The 23456-nt window shown below is 41.0% G+C and overlaps 1 protein-coding gene across 1 annotated transcript in view; it reads left to right on the forward strand.

Moving 5' to 3' along the window:
* Positions 1–23456, forward strand: part of LOC138295729 (golgin subfamily A member 6-like protein 7) — a 277033-nt gene that overhangs the window by 199963 nt on the left and 53614 nt on the right. Inside the window, exons 8-9 of the mRNA XM_069234196.1 lie at positions 5224–5271; positions 13361–13535. Of these exons, the coding sequence (XP_069090297.1) occupies positions 5224–5271; positions 13361–13535 (223 nt within the window). The remainder of the gene's footprint in view (positions 1–5223; positions 5272–13360; positions 13536–23456) is intronic.

The following is a 23456-nucleotide window of genomic DNA, read 5'->3' on the forward strand; positions in this document are numbered from 1 at the left end:
CTATGTTTGTAGATTATGCCATTTATAAAGGTGATTCTATTATTTTAATCTTTACGTTTACAGATTTGCACCACAGAATTTTTTCTTTTTTTTTGGTGTTTAAGTTTTAAGTCTGGCTGTTGGTGATATTTAGTTATAATTAATTTACGTTATCTTACATACATTTTAGAGTTGGCTATCTTTTTGGTAGTTGCATTCTTCTTTTTCCCTGTAGATTCGAGCAGAGTTTCACTTTCTCCAAGTCTTGGTGCTTTTGTTGAAAATTAATGCACATTTTGTGTGCTTTTTATAGTGGTAATTTTTTTGGAAAAGGTGACTGTATTGGTTAGTTAGTGTTAACTTTCATTTTAATAGCTGTTTTGTTCGATGTTTGAATTTATTGATCAAGTTAGTGCTTGTTTGGTGGATGCTAATTAGTGTTTATATGTTAACATTTTATATATGTTTATTTTTGAAGTTATTATTTCTTATGTTTAAGTTAATGTTATGTTTTAATAGATAATTATTTATATAGGTGCTGTATTGATTGCTTATATATTGGCAGTATGTATGGACTCTTCCTGTTTTGCACACCAGTCCATCACAAGTTTCCATTCAGAGAGTGTTGGCGAGTTCTGATATTTCCACTTGTGCACAGTGTCCCTTTTGGCTGCAATTGTTGCCGCGCCCACAATCATGCAGCCCCCTCAAGCACCTCCTACATCTTCCAAGAGATCCATTAAGGCCATTTTAGGTGGAAACTCAAGAGGCCTCTCCAATAATCGGGCGAGAGTTTTGGTGATTAGCTTCCAGTATTTGGCCACGCTTGGACACTGATATACCACATGGAAGAAGTCTGCCTCCAGGAGCAGGCATCAGGTGTGTACCTGGGTTCATGGAGTATACCAGCATGTCAGAGATGCTTTGGCTTAAGGTAGGTCATGTGTAAATAATGCAGCTGGACCAGCTGCAAGCATGCGGATATAGCTATGTCACTGGGAGCCATGCATGCTTCTCACCAGTCAGTGTCCTCTAAGGTACCCACCCACTGTTCCCATTTGTGTTCAAGATTCTCAAACAGGTCACGGGCACAGCAAACCAAAGAGTGGTAAATTTGGGAGATTCCACCATGGCCCAGCCAGCCTTTCAGAAGTTTTGCTTCCATTGGGCTAAACTGTGGTAGACTACTAGTAAGTTCCGCCTGGTACCCACTAGTGCATGTTGAGGCTTTTAGGGTGAAGGTGGGGCCTGATGTGAGAATGGGCCAGGCCCTACCCATCATTTATTTTATGAAAAAAGTATTCCTGTCAAAAGTGATGTCACTTGAGATGTCATCGGTAATGTCACTGACCATGATATGAGTGATATAATAAGTGAGGTCATAAGCAGTGCATTGCTTGGGTGTAAGTTATAGTTAGCTCAGGCTAAATATCTATGGTTTTGTGTGTATAAAATTTGAGTCTAACATTAACGTCACTGTAACCTTTGTTTTTTTCAGTAAATTTCTAAGGTTTTTTTTTTATTAAAAAAAACAAAGGTTACTGGGATGTTATAGTTAAACGTTCCCCTTTTTCTCAGCCCCTGCTTGACAAATCGCCACAAAACTTTCCAGACCTCTGCTGTAGTAACTGGCACACTAGTTTTGAAACAATTGTGAAGATTTGTCAAAAGGCTCTAAAGTTATTAGCAAAACTAAAAACGTTTTTCATGGTCCTAAATATACCTACTGGCTATGGGCAGTATGTTATATATATATATATATATATATATATATATATATATATATATATATATATATGTACTGGCAGCAGTTCACCTGAAATGATACTTATCCCTCACATGGGAGGTTGGTTTACTGAAACACCATCTGAGATTCAAAGGAACCTGGGACCTCTCACAGGATAACATGAGAAGTGATGTGGGTGCCTCTGTAAATTGAACAGTAGCGGCACGCTGCGCAGTAAGGGGGTGGGGTGGCATGCTGGGGGAGGGGACAAAAATATTTTATTAAAAAATAAAGAAAAACATACCTGTCCTGCCGTGCCACTCCTCTTTTCTAGTCACTGCAGGCAGCCACAGGCTCCCAGCCTGCCCTGCGGCCAATCCAGACTCTGCTCGGAGCAGCATTAGGAATGGCTGGAGCGTCCAGCCAGGGCGCTCCCAGGCAGACTGGGAGCCTGTGCCTGCTCTCTCCAGCCCGGCAACACAGTGCTGGGCTGGAGAGAGCACAGTGTGCATGTGTGTTTGGCCAGCCTGAGACGCCTGTCCAAACATACATGCGCACAGTGCACTCCCCCTCCTCACCCCCCATGCCCCGCTCCTTTAACAACGAAACGATAATAAACGCAGTTTATTATCATTTTATTGTTAAAGTTTTGTACCTGCTGCTGCTTTTAGGGGGGGCAATGCTCCTCTGCCATAGCGAAGTCGCCGCTAAAATTGAAATTACACTACAGGCAGTGCTTTAAATGGGCCGGTACTCACCGGTACTGAGTACCGGCACTTTTTTATTTTGAGAGGGAGAGTACCGGCATATCTCAAGATAAACGTAATACTTTTAATTGGGGAGTACCGGCACTTCTCGGAAACAAGCAGGTACTCGATCACAGAGTACCTGAACTTCTATTTTTCCATTTAAAGCACTGACTACAGGCTATCTGTACATAGATTAAATCAGCGTTATCTGTGAAAAATTCGAGTTGCTGGCACTGTCCTTCTCTGCTTCTACTCTGGCTTCTAAATCTCCGGCCTCGTACATCCAACCGACACACATTCTCCTCTTCCCATCATCAACATTCCATTGAAACATCACAAGAGCTCAGCACTAGCACAACAGCACTATCAAAGAACATCTGTAATACAAAGAACACAAAGAAGCACTGAAAATCCCTAAGAAATATTACTGGTGTTTGGCAAACAATCACTGCTGTGTGAAAGTGGTACAAACTTAAATGACACGGATACACACTTTATAGAAATACCACTATTGTGCCAAGTGCTCATCTGGAAGCTCTAAAATTGTGACCCTCACAGGGGTTACTTTAAGGATTCCGACGGCTCAAAATGCAGCTTTTCAAGTGTCTGCTAGGCCAGGAGACATGGTCATGTGTCATGCTGTAGGGGATCTCATCCTTAGATATACAGTAATTTCAATGTGTCCTGTCTGATAAATAAGTGCTTTCACCACTCGGCCCTTGAAAACCCTAGCCCCATGATTTCTCTCAGTACCTCTCTGAGGAGTCTTTGCAGTTCTGATCAGGCCCTCATAAATATTCTATACTGGAAACTTGCTTTTAACAGTGTCTGCGTCTTCCCACAACATTGCAGGAGTTCAAAAAGAAACGTAGGACAATTCTGTCTAGGTGATGCTTTTAGAGCAGCATCAAGAGGCTCCCCTTTTGATATTGTTTCTCATTAGTCAGTGAGTCAGCTTTACAAAGGAAGTGTACATTGCTGTTAAAACTTGCTTTCATTACATAGCCCGTTTGTATCACTGACCATTCTTATTCTCTCTGAGCACCGCAAAGATCAAGTGACAGCTTTTATGCACTCTTTATGTTTACATATATTATGAGAGGTTTGAGCGAAATTATGTTTTTAGGTCCTTTATTTTTTGCCTAGTAAACTTGAAGGTATAATGTATGCAGATGGATATTTCCTATCTATGTGCTTATTTTATTCAATCTTTATAATTCAGCACTTTGTCTGCCTAATGATGTACGGGCATTTTCTTTTTGTGTCTGTTCAGGTTTTTGCCTGTGGGATCTGCTGTCATAATATTGAGTACTGGCATCCCTAAATTATTGCACACTTCAGAACCGGAAGTCTTGTGTCACTTGTTGTTTACAAACGAATACTAACTTTGTTAGAGATATCTATAATAATTAAACAAATCCTTTTGGCTTAAAGGTCACATGGATATGGGCTGTATGGCCTAGAATAGTGGTTCCAAACCTGTGGTCCGGGGACCCCTGGGGTCCGCGAAGCCTTCTCAGGGGGTCCGTGAGAGCCTAGAAAATTAAAAAATATGAACAAATATTGACAAATTAGGTCCCCAGCTTCCAGTAATGACTCAGGTGGGGGTCCCCGGATTCCCATGATGATTCAGTGGGGGTCCCTGAGTTCCATCAATGTTAAAGTGGGGGTCGACAGAAATCAAAAGGTTGGGAACCACTGGCCTAGAAGACTCCCACTGTGGACTTTGCATCAAAAGCTTCTTTGGACCTTCTGCGCCTTAAAAGAAAAGAGACACCAGTGTTAATATTAGCTTCTTTGTAATGACCAACATTGGGAGTAAACAGTGGTCTTCCAGTGACCTCTGAATGAACCCATATGTCAAGTAGCAACACAGACAAAATTTAAGTGGTTCTCCATGCATCACTCTATGGTTATATTCTGGGAGCAGTACCTTCTTACCTTAGGAAACCAGTAGCCATTGCTTTATTGGTGAGTACAATAGCTTTTGGAATTTAGTAGTTTACTAAACTCAAATGATATAAGAAATTGCTTTTCGGATCGGAGGTGTTCCCAGCAGTGGATACATGGTGAAGAGGGATAGATGGATTTATGATGTCAGAGAAGGAAACATATCCGAATAGAGGTTGCCCAAGAAAGTTTGGGAGGATCTGGGGGGCCTGGACAACATACTAATCGCTAGATGTGTAGGATTGTAGTGACTGTGGGTACACAGGCCTGTGCTACGTGCTTCAAATTGCTGATTAGTGGAGGGCACAGAGACTGGGATGCCTATGATTGAGGGAAAGATCAGGAACTGCTATGCTTAAAAATATGTTTTTTTGTGTCTGTGGGGGTTGTGGGAAGAGGGTTGTTTATTTGTACTTGGTTCCTACAATGGGGTGTGGCGGTGAGCTATTACTGTATACTTCTTTTCTGGATGAGGGATGCACCTGTGAAAACCAAATAAAAGAAGATTTACAAATAGATTACTTTTAGAAACTACGCAAATCATTAGTATTAGGTAATTTACTTTAGCAGTGTTCAGCACCTACTTTACACTGCTGTGAAGCCTCATCATAATTGTTTCGTTTGATCTTTTTTTCATTATTTTTTTAAATGTTCTATCATTTCATTCCCTTCTTTTTTCATGGGCCTATTACTGTATATTTTATAAACATATTTCATGAATCTTATTCCTTCCTTTCACTTCCATTGATTATCTGAAATTATGGATGCACATGCTGTTCTCTGATAAATTCTTACTGTATGTTTTTACTTGTTTCCCAGGATGCCTGCCTAGCCGAAATAGAAGACCTAAAAGCGTACACAGAAAAGGTATGGTGAATTTCGTCTTTAAGACAGGTTTGACAACTTCCCTGTAATGTTAGTATCAGACATAATAGTGTTAATGCACTCTGTCAACTTCCTTTTTAATATTTCACGAATATAGAAAAAGCTGTTGTGAAAGAACATTAAGGTTGGATGTATCAAGTCTTTAAAACACAAATGTTACGCTATAATGCAACCATAACATACGATATTTGACTTTACTGATTACATCACATGTACTCAATTTTGTGCTGCCACTGCTTTGAGTCTGTGTTAACAAGACTGTGGCACACTTTTCAAATAGTGTCAAGTGATAGATGGACATTCAGATCTGGATGATCCTAATCACGCCTTTGCTAAATGAGGGTTAAATGAATGTTAAAAGATGCCGCTATCCAGGAACTGGATTGGAATTAACTAGTTCTACCTGTAGCCCCCCCATTGTAACCTCAACATTGGCATTTGAGACTCAGTTGAGAATGTAGGGATCTTGATGCGGGTTGGCACCCATAAAGGTCAGTGCCCAAAATGTTTTCTTCCAGCACCTTCAAGTGAAGGAAATCCTTCCACTGACTCCCAAGGACATGAAAGCCCAAGTGCTTGACTATGGGAATGTTCTTTATTCTTGAAATGTCCATTAGCTGATCACTCAGCTCGAACAAACCCAAATCCTACAGATGGGCCGCATTCGGAGATTATGAACATTTGATAATATCTCAGCAGGCTAATGATTGGCTCACTAGGAATAAGTTCAGAGAAGAACCTGGTTTAACTTCCTTGTGACCATCACTTTAAGCTATCTCTCTGACCAGAGCACATGTAAATGATTACCTCTTTACACCCATATGAACTTATGTGGCATGCTGCAGTTAACAGAAGAGGTAGTCTGGTCCTCTCTAGTGTGAAGAGTTCTAGACTTTCTGGGACCCCTTACACTCATACCGTGGTATCACTTGCTACAAATCTACAATGTAGTGGTCAAATAATTTGTCATTTCAGTTTTTCCATGTATTTGCTTGTGAGGACAAGCAAAAAACCTCATAATGTTGAATAAACATTATAAACTATTTTGAAAAACAAACGCCTCACACCATAAGAGCTGCTGCAACATACAGGCTTCCAAATATTTTACTTACAAATTATTCCTCATTTGTGATCATTATGAATATGGTGCTACAACTTTGTAAGAATTGAACACAAGATGGAACATTTTACCTCAGCCAAATATATTGCTTGTAATGGATCTAATAGACCTATACATTATTCAAAGACTATTCGGAGGCGCTTTTCCAACACAACTGGATTGACCATCCATTCTGCTTTTTCCTCATTTGAAAAATGAGTTTCAGACAACTCTTGATTTTTATTTGACATCCCTAAGACTTTCTGATTAAATAGTTATTGTAAATATAATAAGCAGGTGACCTACCTGAGGGTGTGGAATATATTTTCTCCCAACGCTTCTTTTGATTCAGTCTGATTCAAACCATATTCACCCCAGAAAACACTTACCACACTTGGGAAACTATCTCAAGTGGTTTTGAAAACATGTTATTGTTATTCCCTTACTTATCCTCATGCATAGCATATTCTTTTTTGCACCCAAAAAACAGTCACGCATACCTCATGACCACTGAAACTTGAAATTCTGCCAGGAGCTCACCGCAGCCAACTTTATGGTTTAAACGCCTAACCATAAAGCTTCTTTTAGATTCTTTGTACACAAATGTAGATTTTCCTAGTAATTTATCAAGGAAAGTCTCAATTTTATTAAAGACACGGAGGCGAGAATTATGCCTTCTTTTCTTGTTTATTTTTAATAGCAGCAGTCAAGACAAAGAACTACAAATCGCAAGAGGCAAACGTTAGTAGCCAATGGGAAAAAATGTGTAGTTTGCAATAACACACCAATCACAAAAGAGCTACCCCTATAATACCTATCTTGACTGTGAACAGCCCTCTTTTCTTGTGCAAGAGTTTAGAAAGTAACAAATAATGGAATGATAGAACAACATATGCGGATTGCCAGGAGTACGGATAATAGTTCTTGTAAAAAGTTCACAACTCCAGAAATGAAACTCAGAAGAATCCATGTGTCTGAGTAAACGTCGTTGTAATGGACCACAATTAATGCAGGAGCTCCCATAAAGCGTTTCTTAGAGATGAAGGGGGTGATTCTAACTTCGGCGGGCGGCGGAGGCCGCCCGCCAAAGTTCCCCCACCAAAATACCGCTCCGCGGTCGAAAGACCGCTGAGGGTATTTTGGGATTTGCCCTGGGCTGGCGGGCGGCCGCCAAAAGGCCGCCCGCCAGCCCAGGGCAAATCAACCTTCCCACGAGGACGCCGGCTCAGAATTGAGCCGGCGTAGTGGGAAGGTGCGACGGGTGCAGTGGCACCTGTCACGTATTTCAGTGTCTGCATAGCAGACACTGAAATACTTTGTGGGGCCCTCTTACGAGGGCCCCTGCAGTGCCCATGCCATTGGCATGGGCACTGCAGGGGCCCCCAGGGGCCCCGCGGCACCCCCTACCGCCATCCTGTTCCTGGCGGGAGACCCGCCAGGAACAGGATGGCGGTAGGGGGTGTCAGAATCCCCATGGCGGCGGAGCGTGCTCCGCCGCCATGGAGGATTCTGCAGGGCAGCGGGAAACCGGCGGGAGACCGCCGGTTTCCCGCATCTGACCGCGGCCAAACCGCCGCGGTCAGAATGCCCTGCGGGGCACCGCCGGTCTGTCGGCGGTGCTCCCGCCGACCCTGGCCCCGGCGGTCTCTGACCGCCGGGGTCAGAATGACCCCCAAAGTCTTTAGGAGGAAGCCTGAGGAGTTGTTGATGAAGCTGTAAGGGAGGGAGCAAAGAACTGGTAAGAACTTGTAGAGGTGGGATAATACTCGCCTCTGTGTGTTTAATAAAATGAAGACTTTCCTTCATAAATTACTAGGAAAATCTACATTTTATGACAAGACCGGAGGCTCCTATTATGCTAGTTTAAAGCGAATCAATTACATTTAACGAGGCATGTTGTACTGGTTTACAATAAAATACTTTAAAAACATTATTGTTAGACCAGTCAGCTGATCTGAGAATTTCCTCAGGCCGGGAACCAGCCCAGAAAGCTTTAGAAGACATAGCCCCTCTAGCTGGATGGGCACCAAAGGAAGAAGTATCAATACCCGCTAAGGACATGATCTACTTAATCCATTGAGCCAGAGTAGGGGTAGACACAGGTTTGAAAGGTTTCCTGAATGCAATAAGGAGTTGGGATGCTCAGGAATTTCTCAAGTCGGCTGTCTGTTGTTCATAAACTTTCAAACATTGACCCACATATAACTTAGGGTGGTCAGGGAAATAGGATAAAATACTGATGAAAGATTAGTCTTAGTACGTCTACGAATATTAAACAAAACACCTGTTGGAGTAAAATGATAAGCTGTGATATTTAGAGCTCTCACATCCGAAAGACGTTTGAAAGACACAAGGCATAACAACATGATAAGTTTAGCAGATAATGTCTTCAAAGTAAGCATTGAATTATCTGGCCAAGAAACGAAAAGGTTTAAAACATCATTGGCATCCCACAATGAACTGTATTTTGGTTGTGGAGGATCGGAAAATTTTACTCCCTTTAAGAGATGGCAGACCAACGGATGTTCTCCAACTGGCTTTCCATTAATGTAAGAGTGAGAAGAGGAAATGGCTGACCGGTACAAGTTAATGGTACGATAAGTCTTACCTTTACTAGATTCCGCCACCAGGAAATTAACAATAAAGGTTATATCTGTTGAAAAGGAATCAATATGCTTTCCCACACACCAGCTATGCCACAGTGATCAAGCTGATCTGTACACCTTTTTTGTTCCTGGAGCCCAAGAGAGTTCGATGAAGTTTGAAGCTTCTGTTGAAATAGAAAAGTGACTGGGATTCCCTGATATTTCCCAGGCAGAGAGTGTCAGGAGATTCTCTAAGATTAAGCTATGAGAGAGGACAAGGGGATTGGACAGCAGTTCCGGAAAGGAGGGAAGAAGAAAGGGAGAGTTTATTGATAGTTCCAGAAGGGTGGGAAACCACACCTGGGATTGCCAAAAGAGGACTAAGAGAAACATCACAGCATGTTGACGCTTGTGCTAGCAACCTGGTGATCATAATGAAAGGAGGAATATCATAATTGAGAGAGGTTGACCAATCCGGAGAAAAAGCACTGAAGGCTAGTTCTAAGGGATCTGGGCGCCAGCTGAAGAACTGTGGAAGCTGTGCATTGAGAAGTGAAGAGATCTATGTGAAAAGGACCCAATTTCTGATGAACAGTGTTGAAAATTTTGGGATGGAGCTTCCGATCGCTTGAGTCCAGAAGATAGAGAGAATGCCAATCTGCTACTGAATTCAGATTGCCTGGTAAGTACTCTGTATGAGCTGAAATTCTGTTTTGGAGGCAAATTCCCCAAACCCTTTTGCTAATTCCACTAAAGGTTTGGATTTTGTGCCGGGCCCCCCAACCCGACAGGCTTGCACCTGATTCTATTACAAGATCTGGGGCTGATGCAAAGATGGTCCTGCTGTTCCAGGCATCTAAATGGTCTATCCACTACTGCAATTCTATTCAAGATTCGTGTCTAGGGCGATAGAGTCTGACTAAGCAAGACCTTTTTGAAGATCACGTATCTTCAACCTTTGAAGGGCCCGATAATGCAACAGGCCTGGGAAAATGACTTGAATTGACGAAGACAAAAGGCCTACTATTCTTGCTAGGGATCTGATGGAAATAAGAGAACTGCGTAATTTTTGAAGAATTTATGATTTTATGGACTTTATTTTCGCTGGAGGGAGAAGAAGAGTAGCCGAGACGGAATCTACCAGGAAACTTAAAACCTCTACCCATTGAACAGGAACTAGAGAAGACTTTTCGTTGTTGATAATGTAACTGAGATCTGTCAAAAGAGTGCAAGCTAGTTCGACGTGAGAAAGAAGAGACGTACAATTTTGGTTCATAAGAAGGATATTGTCCAAGTAAATGATCAACCTGACACCCCGAGCTCTGAGAAAAGCTACTACCGGTTCATGAGTTTTGTGAAACACCATGGAGCAGAAGAAAGGCCGAAAGGTAGGGATGAAAAATGATATGACTGGTTAAGCCATTGGAATTGTAAAAACTTCCTTGAATCCGGATGAGATACGCAATCCGGATGAGATACGCATCCTGAAGATCTAAACGAACCATCCAGTCGCTCTGAAATCAAGAATCGCTGAGATGTAATATGGTTTCCATTTTGAAGTGTCGATAAATGACAAAGTGGTTGAACTATTTCAGATTTATAACAGGGCGCATGTTTCTGTTTTTCGTTTGGACTAAAAAGACCGAGCTGACAAAACCTGAATGATGGAGAGGAAATGGGACAATTGTTCGCTTTTGAAGAAGAGATTGAATTTCTGAGGATATTAGGATTGTCATTTCCAAAGAAAACTGAGGAGGATGAGGAAAATGTAACTGAAAAGCCTCTGAGTAAAGCTCAATAGTATATCCCTGAACAGTGTTTAAAACCCATGGGTCCGCTGTTAGTGACTGCCATTTTGGAAGAAATAGTAAAAGCCGACCTCCTACAATAGGAAGGCCAGAAGATTGACTTACCGGGCTGGGAACTGTATCTGGAACCTCTGTTGCCTTTATTTCTGAAACCACGGCTTCTCTGTGGATACTATTGTGGTCTGTACTCCTGGTAAGAGTTGTTATAGGCACCAAGGGAACCTTGGTTGTTATATGCACGGCCGGCAAAGCGGTTCCTGCCTCCACCGGCCCTGGCAAAATCCCAACTGGAAAACATCTTCTTAAGCGATTGTTGAGCTTTGTCCAATGATGCGAACGTCGCCACATATTTGCTAAGCTCTTTTATAATTGATTCCCCAAACAGAAGACCTTCCGCTTTAATCCCTGGATCTGAAACTGCCAGACTCACCAGCTTTGGATCGAGCTTGAGCAAGAGTCCCTTCCTACGCTTGTGGGTAATCGCTGAGTTAGCATTACTCAGTGAACATACCGTTCACTGCACCCATAAAGACAGGTCAACAGGGTCAACGGCGGCGTTATCCAATCGAGCTGCCTCAGCCATGTCAAAAATGCGGGTTAAAGGTCCCACGATATCCAACAGTTTTTCTTGGCATGTGGACCAAGTCTTATCCACTACCTTGCGGGATCCTTGCTGAACTTTGTAAAAAAGGTAATGTGGAAAAAGTCAATAGTAGGAGTTACAGATATTTTTGAACGTAGGGATGGATGAGGAAATTCTGACCTTAATTTTGCTCTGACTTGCTTGTCTAGAGGAGTGCGTAGTCTGGACGTTACGTATTCAGCCACATGGTCCGCAGGAAACCATTTGGTGGAATGTGGATGCTGAATATCATTTGAGTCAAACATAGGAACCCCTTCAGTGATAGTAATTTTACATGGTTTAGATAGATCTTGAGCCACTATCTTGGGTTTCCTGGGGAGGTGGGGGGAACAAGTCCCCATTATCATTGTCGGATTTATCCGAATCAGCATCATCATCATGCAGCTCATCATCAGTGTCAAGGATTTTTGATATAATAATTAGAGAAGATAAGTGCTTGGACTCAGATGTAGATTTTTATATGATTTGTTTATGGTTATCCCCTCCCTTAAGGGAGGCCTTTGAGGAACCATGTCCTCTGCCTTTTGTGAGGAACCCTCACCAACCAATAGCGTCACTTTGGAATTTTTTGATGAATAAGGACGCTTTCTGCTTTCCCCCGCCGACTGGGCCAAAATCGACTTAGAAACCAACTTGACAACAGAGATTACTAAGTTTTTGAACAATTTTTCTAATGAAGTAGAGACTGCTTGCTCTACAGAAAACTGAATAAAATTATTTAAATTTTCCTTAATATCCTCCTCCTCCTCATTCATGGCATGGGAAATAGGAGAGCTGTCCAACTCCATAAGAAATAAAAAATAAATTGCATACCTTGAAAGCGTTGGTGAGGAAAGGGTTAACTGCCTCACTATTGCCAGAGAAAAAGGCTAAGCCCCGCCTATGGGCGGAGAAAAGATAGCGGCTGGTGAAAAGAAATGTGGGAGGAAAAGAAAAACGACTATCAGAAGGACCGCACTGTGAGCCGGCGGCAACGGAATGTAAAAAATGCTGAGAGCGCAGCGTTGGAACTTGCCGTTTCCCCTCAACCGTCATCTAAAATGGCGACCGAGCACTGAGGGTAAAACCGAAGATTCTGAACGGTAGGAGCACGAGATGCAGAAGCACAAGGAAACGTGCGGCTACAAGCCATCTGCAAAGAAAACAACCACGCGATCAGCAGACGCCCTTACAATTGTTAAACTTCCAATTATAATCACAGTAATAACATCGCTTTTTTTAAGAACACAAAAGTACAAATACTTATCTTGACTACGAGCAGCAAGAAAAGAGGGCTGTTCACAGCCAAGATAGGTATTATGGGGGCAGCTCATTTGTGATTTGTGTGTTATTGCGAACTACAAGTTTTTTCCCATTGGCTACTATCGTTTGCCTCTTGGGATTTGTAGTTCTTTGTCTTGACTGCTGGTATTAAAAATAAACAAGAAAAGAAGGCATAATAGGAGCCACCGGTCTTTCAAATTTCTGGTGTGAGCTGGCTGCCTATTGCCTCTCCAGGCAGATGAGAGTGGCTTGGACTAGAATTCCTCCAGAAAGAGACCCTAGTCCAATCTTCTCTCTTAAACTCCCTCAAGCCTCCAATCTCCTCTCCTCCTGACGGAGAAACCACTTGATAACTTACAAAATGGCTGCTATTAAAGTCCCTTCCATATATGACCAATCAGGTGCAGCCCTGACCAAACAGATACTTCATGCCCTAGAGCGCATTCCATTCAGTCAGAAAGCCTCTGAGACAACCCAAGACATATCTCTTTGTCATATAATTGGAATGGACAATAATGCGAATACAAACCTGCATTTACATTTACATAAATATTGCACACTGTCTGTATCGTATAAAGAAAACTGTAGTCCAAGCTTATGTCCCATGCTTATTTTAATAACATATGTATTGAGTATGCCTTCTCTCATGTTTACGATGGATCTGTCTTTGCAGATGAGAGCAGAGAACAATTTGCTTCTAGACAGAATACACACTTTTGAGCAGGACCTGGCAAAAGGAACCCTTTGTCCTTGTCTTCCTTCACATACATATGCTGTTCCACCAAATACAGAGATGCTGGTCATTTCCCACCAGGTCTCTCAGCAAAGCACCTATTCGTTTGGGACAGGTGAGTACATTCTTTTATAACTTTACAATACTTACAAACTATACACTACCGGACAGACAACATTTACCACCCACAATTCCACTACAGCTCTGTTACTTCATTGTTTAGGCACAGTGATAAGTTGCAGGTCCATTTGGTTTAGCTATTACCAAATCAAGCATTTTATCAAATGTATCTCTAAATTGTGAAGACCTTTGAGTAAATTACAATTATTTTATTTAACCCTAACGTTGTCAATCATGTATATTTTCAGTACGGCATTAGAAGCCCAGAACGTGATTAATAAATCTAAAATCTAAAAGGTGGAATAGATTCATTCTTGGCCAGTCCAACAGCCCACAAGGATATGGCGGGCGACAGTCCGTCATACCTGGAGATCTCAGCCACGCAGGCATCACCCTCTGCCTTCACTACAGCCGCTGTCACAGCGGCTCCATAAAAGGCACTGAGACTGATGAGCAGTTGTTGTTTAAGGTAAATACTCACCAAAAAACTGCTGAAAGACATGCTCTCTATTTACAAAAGCCAAATATAAATCCACAGTCACCTATAGTGCTGAAGTGCTGTTTTACGCTAATAAAACATCTATCCAAAGTACCTCACAATTCTACCACAAACAAGTGGGTTGATTCACCTCTAAGAAAATATCAACCTATCGCCTCTTTTTTTATGGTTGTCAACCCAGCCACAAACCTAATTCGTGAAATTCCTATGGACTGTATGTCTTATAAATGATTTTCACAATTTTAGTTGGTTAAACTACATTAAAGAGGTGTGTTTCAAGTTTTGATGGCCGGATTTGTATGAGACCGTATGGAACACGGTGGGAGCTCAGAAATAGGTTAAAGATGCAGTTTTACTAAACAGACTTTTACATAAGGAATCTGAAGAATTGGCTTGAACTATATTTGTTTTGTGCACAAAGCCTATGTGCATAATTTATTAACAAGGATTAGAGAAGGCATAATGCACCATATGTTGTATTTTCCTAAAGGTTGGGCTTTTTTTGACTAGTCAGAACAGACTACATTGCACTTTGGGCCTGATTACGAGTCTGGCAGTCTTAAGACATGATAGGAGTTTTCTCCGTTTGTGGGGTGCATTTCTTTTTGGTTTACTGTTTGGGATCGAAGGCTTTCCCTTGTGGTCTTAAACAGGCAAAAACTAACACCAGAACAACTGTCCTATAATGGGCAGAGGGTGGTTTGACCAACATCCCAGTGTCTGAAAGGCGGTCTTTCAAAGGTTTCCACCGGCAGAGCCAGTGTAGGCTCCACCGTCAAAAGCATGGTAGCTTCCCCAACTGTCAATAGAGTTGTATAACTGTAGGTTTGGTGGATGGGTTATCCCCCAAGATTTTTTACATAGTATCCCGTCTGTCAAACTCTAAATGAGGCCCTCAGTGAGTTGTATCCAGGTATCTTGAGAAGGGCATGACTAATATGCATCTGTGATGGATACCTCTTCGCACATCAAACAGATCTAAGCATTCCCCTCCCGGACTGTACCTGACCCTAGACTATGGTGTACCGTGTCATAAAATCAACTATAATGAGTTACACAACTATTAATTCTAAGATGGACCACATATTGAGATGTCAAACAATGAGGAACGTGGCTGTGTGTAGAAAGTGCGCACTACCAAAGAGTTCATGACAGCAAAGTCTCTTCTTGGAGAAAGGGAGTGCTCAAGTGGTTAAACACCCAGCCACAGGGTGTGAAAAGCTGTTGCCCATATGTCCACGTAAATGATGAGAAAACCCCGGCACATCACATGATCGTAGTATGGAACATTTACTATTTAATAGTGTTTCAGGAAAAACAAAATATCCTGATTCAATGAGATACATTCATGAGGTTGCTTGTAGATAGGTTCCAGAATGGTAAGAAAACAGCCGACACATGTTTCGTCATTCTTGACTTTTTCAAGGCTGTGAAAGATGTAATATAACAATCATGAATCTAGTTGGTATTAATGAGATGTATTTTGGTGTGAAATGTGAATAAAACAAAGATGTGCAAGCCTGATAACAAAAAGGAGAAAGAAAGAGAAATTCCCGTGTGGTGGACGTGAATCGATTGAAGATATAGAGCAAGAATATTATATCACCTTAATAGTGTAGTGATTATATATATAGAAAAGAAGAAGAGAAAAATTTAATATACCAGTGAGAAAGTAGATACTAATATGACATCGTAGTTAAAAAACCATGGAAAAGGTTGAAAAGCCAAATGCAACAATGAAATGTTGGATTGGCTGAGAGTAGCAGCATATCCCCACGTGTGATTATAAGGATATGACAGTGTGTGTCCAAGCAAGAAATATACGGACATACCTCATTTATGTTTTGAAAGGTAAAATCGCGTGAAGGGAGTTCCATATTCCAAGCAGGTTTAACAAATTTGATCAGTATGTCAGAAAGATAGACGGAATCACAGGACCATGATAAGTCTATAAAGCAATAGGGGAAGCAGTAAACGGCTGTTTAATAAGGTCAAGGGATTTTTTTTTTCTTTTTTTTTTTTAAATTAGAAGGGAAAAATATCTACTTAAATGTCCATTTGGAGAGAATGTAAATCAAGAAACCTGAGTTGTTTATCCAAGATCAAGAAAATTAGAAAAATTAATATGTTTCTTGGAACTACCGTTATTTGTAATTAAAATGATGCTAAATTTCGAAGAATCAATTATTTTATAGAAAATCCAAAAGGAGATTTATAACGCTAACAAAAAAGACCGTGGAAATCAACAGTCCTTTTAAATCTGGAATTTTAGTGGAAGGGCATGTAATCGCCGTAGTTTGTAGGAATACGGTTAAATTGTGGACTAATAGGGGTAGGTAAAGATTATATTTAGCAAATTACAAATTAAATATAGGTGAAAGAAACTGACTAAACTGATAAGCTAGAGACCATAAAATAGCACGCGTTGACTGATCAAAGGCAAAAGCGAAATGGTTAGTGCAACAGGAGAAAGTGATTAGCATAGCGCCCTTACCTGTTGCCGATCCGTAAGTTGTTTTGGCCGAGTGCCGTGTCGTAGCTAAGGCGAACGTCGGCAACGCGTTTTTGAAGAAGGAACAGACAATGGAAATGGAAAGCGGACTCATACAACCAAAAATGGGGTCCGCCATCTTAGAATGGTGCTAGGACACACAGTGTCGATAATAGTAGAAGAGAAAAGAAAAATTATGTGCGATGTGGAGGAGGATGAATAAGGAAGTTTGAAACCTCACTCATATTAATGTTACTTGAGTACTGATATATGTACAAATGTACTGATAATTGTGTGGGTGCTAATAAAGTATAATATGTCATTGCAATGATACATTTCTATATTACAATATTACAAATGTTTTGGGAAACATATCTGGACAGATAAAAAGGCCCATATCACGTTTTTGAATGGTATCATCAATTATATGCAGTCTATACAGATAACATTGGAAAAGGATTAACAAAGATGTAAATAAGGGAGGAATGGATAATGAGCTAATCGTATTACTGATGACATGATGAGTTAGTAGCACAGAAAATTACACAAGTAGAATACATAGATGAAAAAACAAACAGAAAGTACAGCAATATATTATGAACAGGTTACAGAAAAACATGTAAATCCTTGTCCGAGTTTAACCCTTCTTCCACTGTGCGGAGTCTGATTATCCACCTGCTCTCTAGTTGTCTCAGCAGGAGAGTTTTATTGCCACCCCTGTTAACCCTTCCCAGGGTGGCAATGCCATGTGTTTGTATGTTTAACCTTTCTTGAGATGGATGTTCTAGGTTGTAGTGGACTGCAAATGGGTAATCGTTGTTGTTGTTTTTAATCGCCCGTATGTGCTCTTGCAGTCTTTCTTTAAGTGGTCTAATGGTGCTGCCTACATATATTTTCTTGCATAGGCATATAATACAATCGACAACAAATTTGGTATTGCAGTTCATGAATTGTTTTATCGTGTGTGTCATTTTGGTATTGTAGCAGAACTTTTTTGTCTTGTCTAGAGTGTATTCACATACGTTACATTGGCCACATTTGTAAAAACCCGGTGGCGGGGAAGGTAACCAGCTCTCATTGACTAACTTTGGTAAGAAGCTATGACATAGCTTGTCTCTTAAAGTACGTCCTCTGCGATGAATTATGACCGGTTTATCCTTGAGATTTTTCTTAAGGGTCTCATCGGAGAGTAAGATCTGCCAATTATTTCTAAAAATCTTAAAGACCTCTGTGCTGGCACAGGTGTATGTTGTGACAAAGGCCGGAGTTTTTTTCCTGTCGACCTGTTTGTGCGTCTTTTTAGAAAAAAGGGATGGTCTGTTTGTTTTTAAAATTCTGTCACGAGTGTTGTTTAACAATTTTTTGGAATACCCTCTATTTAGGAAACGACGTTCCAAGGAGTTTAACTGCTTATGAAATTCAGAGTCATCTAGACAATTACGTCTGATTCTCACTGCTTCTCCAAAGGGAATAGCTTTAATCTGGGAGTAGGGATGTGCACTGCTAGCATGCAAAACTGAGTTGGAGGCTGTGGCCTTTCTAAAAAGTTTAGTCGAGATTTGATTGACTTGAATGTATAGTGTCAGATCTAAGAAGTCAACACTCACTGTACTGAAGGAACTAGTAAAATGCAAGTTGTAATGATTAGTATTTAAATATTGGATGAACAGTTCCAAAGACATGTGGTCACCTGACCAAAATAGAAGAACGTCGTCAATATAACGACCCCAGTATAGAATATGCTGTGTGAGTTCTGGAGGGCCCTTGTTCCACAGATGGTAGTATTCGTAGTGTCCCATGTATAGGTTGGCAAAGGAAGGTGAAAACTTTGCTCCCATGGCCACCCCTTGTTTTTGTCTATACCAGGTTCCCTCGTGTAGGAAAATATTGTTGTCCATAACTAAGCTGATCAAATCCATCAACATGTTGGAGTGTTCATATAGAGTCGCTTGTCTTTTGTCCAAGAAATGTCGAATGGCGGCCATGCCCTCTATTTTGGGTATGCAAGTATATAGTGAAGAGACATCTAAGGTCACTAAAAAATGACCTGTTGTCCATTCAAAATCTGCAATAAGACTGAGAAGATGTGTTGTGTCTTTGATGTAGGAGGGTAAGTTGCACACAAACGGTTGTAAAAACAGATCAATAAATTCAGAAAGTTTTTCCGTAGGTGAATTGATGCCAGAGATGATAGGTCTACCCAGTGGAAAAGGTGCTGGCTTGTGAACTTTCGGTAGAATGTAGATACATGGAAATACAGGCGTGGGGTTGTAGAGATACTTGAATTCTAGATCCGTTAGGAGACCTCTATGTTTCCAAAAATTTAGTTTAATCTCTATGTCGCTGATGACTTTATCTATAGGGTTATTGGGGACTTTGCAATAGGCTGTCTGGTCTTTGAGTTGTCTGTCTATTTCCTTAATATAGTCAGTTTGATTCATTATGACAATATTGCCACCCTTGTCTGCCTCTTTTATTATTATATCGCCCATGTTTTCAAAGGAAAGTAAAGCTTTACGTTCTGCTAAGCTTAGGTTATGAGGCCAAGTTTTTCTCCTAAGTATGTACTGATTTTCCAATTTGTATAGATCTCTTGTCACCAATCTGTGGAATACATCAATTGAATTGTCTGAAGAAAAAACAGGTGTGAATCTGGAACGAGGTTTCAGACCACTATTGCATATGCTAGTACCGGAAATGCCTAAGTCCGTTAAGATATCAGTACAGGTAGGTGCATGACTACTGTTGACATTTTCCTCCAGAGAGAGCAGGGTTTGTAAGTCCCTTATGTCACCAACGGAAAAATTACATGTCTCTGGGTCATCCCTATAGTGGGAATTAGGAGGAGGTTTTTGGTCAAAACATTTGAGAAGTTTGCATTTTCGTACAAACTTAAAAAGGTCAATATGCATCTCTGTGAAGTTAGGAAATATGGTAGGTACAAAGCCTAAGCCCTTTTGGAGGACCCTACACTGGGGGTCATCAAGTTCTCTATCCGATAAGTTAATGATACATAGATCGTCATTGTGCATTGTGTGTTTGTTTAGTTCTTTGTATTTCGTGTGACTGATCTCGTTGTCATGCCTGATTTGTTGTTGGCCGACTCTGCCCCTCTTTCTCTTGCCTCTTCTGGTCCTTTTATATGTGTGACTTGTGCTGATCTGTTGTATTTTTGACCTCTGCGGAATCTTTCCATTTCTAATAAAAAAGAGGATTTATTGTGTGTGATGCCTCTTTGTTCTTCTAGGGAGCTGCTAGCCTCACCACTTGTAATGCTGGAACAGCTAGAAAGATCAGTGTCACTAGTAGCAATATTTTTTGGGACACTATAGGCTACTGATGGCATTCTGTTCGTACTAATGTCAGAATTTGAAATATCAAATTTACGTGCAAAAGTAAAAATCCTGCCTGTATCATAGTCATTAGCGTTGCGTCTAAGCTTGCGTGTTTTCTTTTCCTTAATGTATTCCTGATGTTGTTGGAGTACATTTTTAAGAATGTTGTAATTCTTTTCTATTGTTTCTTTAAGGTTTGTGTCTCGTATCTCTTTTCCAATGTGTCTATCTCCACAAGTAGTCGTTCTCTCTTTTCCTTGGCGTCACGAATGAGTATATCCATGATGCCAAAAGAAGAATTAATCAATAGTTGTTCCCACTCTTGTAATATTATGGGGTTGAGGTCCCCAAAGGATGGAAAGAGTACAACTCGAAGACCCCTTGGGATTTGTTTAATTTGTAAGTATCTTTCCAAGATGGTGAAATCCCACCATCTTGAAAGTTCTTGCTTTTTTAGGCGTTCCAACCTAGTGAATTTCATCCTTAAACCTTCTGTTCTATTGTTGACATTTTTATTTTTGTCCATAACCACGCTTTTGTCAGTACTGAAGAGTTCATCTAACAGGGCTTCTCTATTGTCACTGAAAGTTGCCATTGTTCACAGTTAGTAATGATTTGTCTATATATGCCAAGGGTGCGACACCGTACACTAAGTATGCATACAATATCAAACAATGAGGAACGTGGCTGTGTGTAGAAAGTGCGCACTACCAAAGGCTTTTGATTAATAGAATACAGAGTTCATGACAGCAAAGTCTCTTCTTGGAGAAAGGGAGTGCTCAAGTGGTTAAACACCCAGCCACAGGGTGTGAAAAGCTGTTGCCCATATGGGTTCCAGTCCATGTAAATGATGAGAAAACCACGGCACATCACATGATCGTAGTATGGAACATTTACTATTTAATAGTGTTTCAGGAAAAACAAAATATCCTGATTCAATGAGATACATTCATGAGGTTGCTTGTAGATAGGTTCCAGAATGGTAAGAAAACAGCCGACACGTGTTTCGTCATTCTTGACTTTTTCAAGGCTGTGAAAGATGTAATATAACAATCATGAATCTAGTTGGTATTAATGAGATGTATTTTGGTGTGAAATGTGAATAAAACAAAGATGTGCAAGCCTGATAACAAGAAGGAGAAGGATCCGCTTCTCCTGGGCCTAAGTATGTATTTCATTATTCATTTAGAGTTAGCGACACTATGTTTGATAAGCTGAGAAGATCATAGATAATGGTTAATAAAATGCATGGTAAATCAGTAGAAGGAATTAGCGTAAGGCTCAGTCAAATACAGAAAAGAGTCTCAGAGCAAAAATATTCTCAGCCCTAACCAAAAGGCAAACCAGACATGGCTCACACCCAAATGGAGACCTTAAATAACAAAATACACAGTGAAAATTGCATCGTTGCATAAAGTGATCACATTTTACTCACATTGACAAATCAGAATGGAATGAAGCATCACCTAACACCGTTCAAACACCAATCTGTTCCGACCTAACTTCAACGGAAATGACAGAACAAATCTAGTTACACTCAAAAAACAGTTATTAGTTAAGTTTTTATGGAGTCCTTTTGCACAACCAACAGAAAACCTAAAGTATATCCTGCACAAGCCACTGTTTGTTACAGCATTTCCATCGGAACAGTCCCTGGAGTGAGGGACCTTCATACATGTCTGCTTACAAAAAAAAAAAAAAATTTAGAGCCCATTATCACCATGGATGTGGCTGTGTTGTTTGATCAGTCCGAATGAGTGAGTAGGTGTGATGATATGGCGTGTATATGTTTCGGGTCACACAAATCATGACACTCGTGCCTGGTGCGTGTGCATGTTAGGTGAAGCAGTCTGGGTGTTAGTTGTGAAGGTTCCGGGGCAGCGTGATGTTGGGGATTGTGGTGCAGTCTAATATGTTGGGAGGCATGCGGGAGGAGGTCTGGGACGTTGTTCGTGCAGGCTAGCGAGAGTAGGAACACATCCCATGATACAGTTCTTCTCAGGTGTCTTGCTGTCCGTCTGCATTGCATGGGTAGAGCCGCATTCTCCCCCTCAGCCCATTTTAACAGTTCTTTTAGCCAGCTTGCAGTCCATGGAACCCTCGTCCTCTTCCAAAAGATTGCTATCTCTCTCTTTGAGAGGATCAGCACCAGGTTTACAGCTCTGTTTTCAATTTTTTTTTTTTTACTTGGCATTAACCAAGTAGACAGAGATCCAGGTTCCAGCGGTTAGGTTTATCCACGATTCCTGTGACTAAATGTGTCAGAGTTTTCCAGTAGTTGGACAGTGCCAAACAAGTCCAGCGGATATGTGGAGTAGGCGTGCGTCTGCCGCCCTGCATCTCAGCAAGTGTTTGCTATTCTGGTGAATATCCTATGTAAATGTTTTTCAATTCGGTATGCACTATGCAGGATTTGGAAGTGGCTTAGCATAAACCTTACATTTCTTGAAATCTTTGCAGGAATATCACTCCATTATTCCATTCTGTGCCTGCTAGTTGTTTACCTAGTTCTGCCTTTCATTTGCTTTTGTGCTGTGTTAGTCCAATTCACTGAATTTCCTCCAGGTCACGGAATTATAGTTTTAGCCTTGTTGGCTGTTCCATGATCGAGGCATCTGTGGAGTTACACGTGTTGCAGGTTTCATGTCAGCATATCCTCCTATCTCTCAGACCACCAGGGGTGGGTGCCATGATTCGGAGACTGACCGACAGGTATTTCATGGGATTGGTGCAGTTCTTTAAACATTTGTAGTGTTTTGTTTCTGAAGAGGTTTCTCACTTTCAGGGTGCAAGTTATGTGTCTCTTCACATCGTCATCAGTTTTCAAGTGCACTTTGGAGTGGAACCACAGTGGGAGTTCTGAAGAGGATGGTTTGGCAGGTTTAGAGCACACAAGGCATCACTTCAGGCAGTACCTCGCTGTTTCCGATAGCCGTGTTTGTAAATTTGGTGCACAATGTTTGTCCATGGACATCTTGTTCAAGGATGCACTATGTTTATGTTCTTCTGCATTTTGGTCTGCAACCACTTAGCTATCCATTGTTGCTAGGCTGACTAATTGTAGTTTTCAAAGTCCAGTGCTTTCTGTCCTTTGCTTAAGGTGGGTAGCTGCAGTGTTTGCAGCACCACCTTGTCCTTGGGGCCTTTGTCAATGTGCAGTCAGTAATGTATTCAATTGTTTGAAGAGTTTCTTAGGGTGCTTTGCCATCAGTGTGCAAAAATATACAAGAAGCCAGGTAGTTCAGTCATTTTAGAGATGGCTAGTCTGCTCATTACTGATAGTTGAAGTTTCTGCTAGAATTGAAAGGAGTTTCTAGTTCTAATATGTGCCTATATTCCTTCTAGGATGTCTGAGTCCCTAAGGTATACCTGAACTGCTAGGCAATAAAATATATTTTGCTTCCACTTCAAGGGAAGGACAGGAAGAGCACCACCTGCTTGAGACACCTGCTGGCGTGAGGGAAATAGACATGAGTTTTCCTTATTTACCAGCAATCCATATATTCTACAATAGTGTGCAGTGATCAGTATAAAAAGCATTAGGCTGGCTCCTGTGCTACAGAGACCTAGAAAACGGTTGTCTGTGTGTAG

This window comes from Pleurodeles waltl, chromosome 5 (genome assembly GCF_031143425.1).
Source record: "Pleurodeles waltl isolate 20211129_DDA chromosome 5, aPleWal1.hap1.20221129, whole genome shotgun sequence".
NCBI classification, from domain to species: Eukaryota; Metazoa; Chordata; class Amphibia; order Caudata; family Salamandridae; genus Pleurodeles; species Pleurodeles waltl.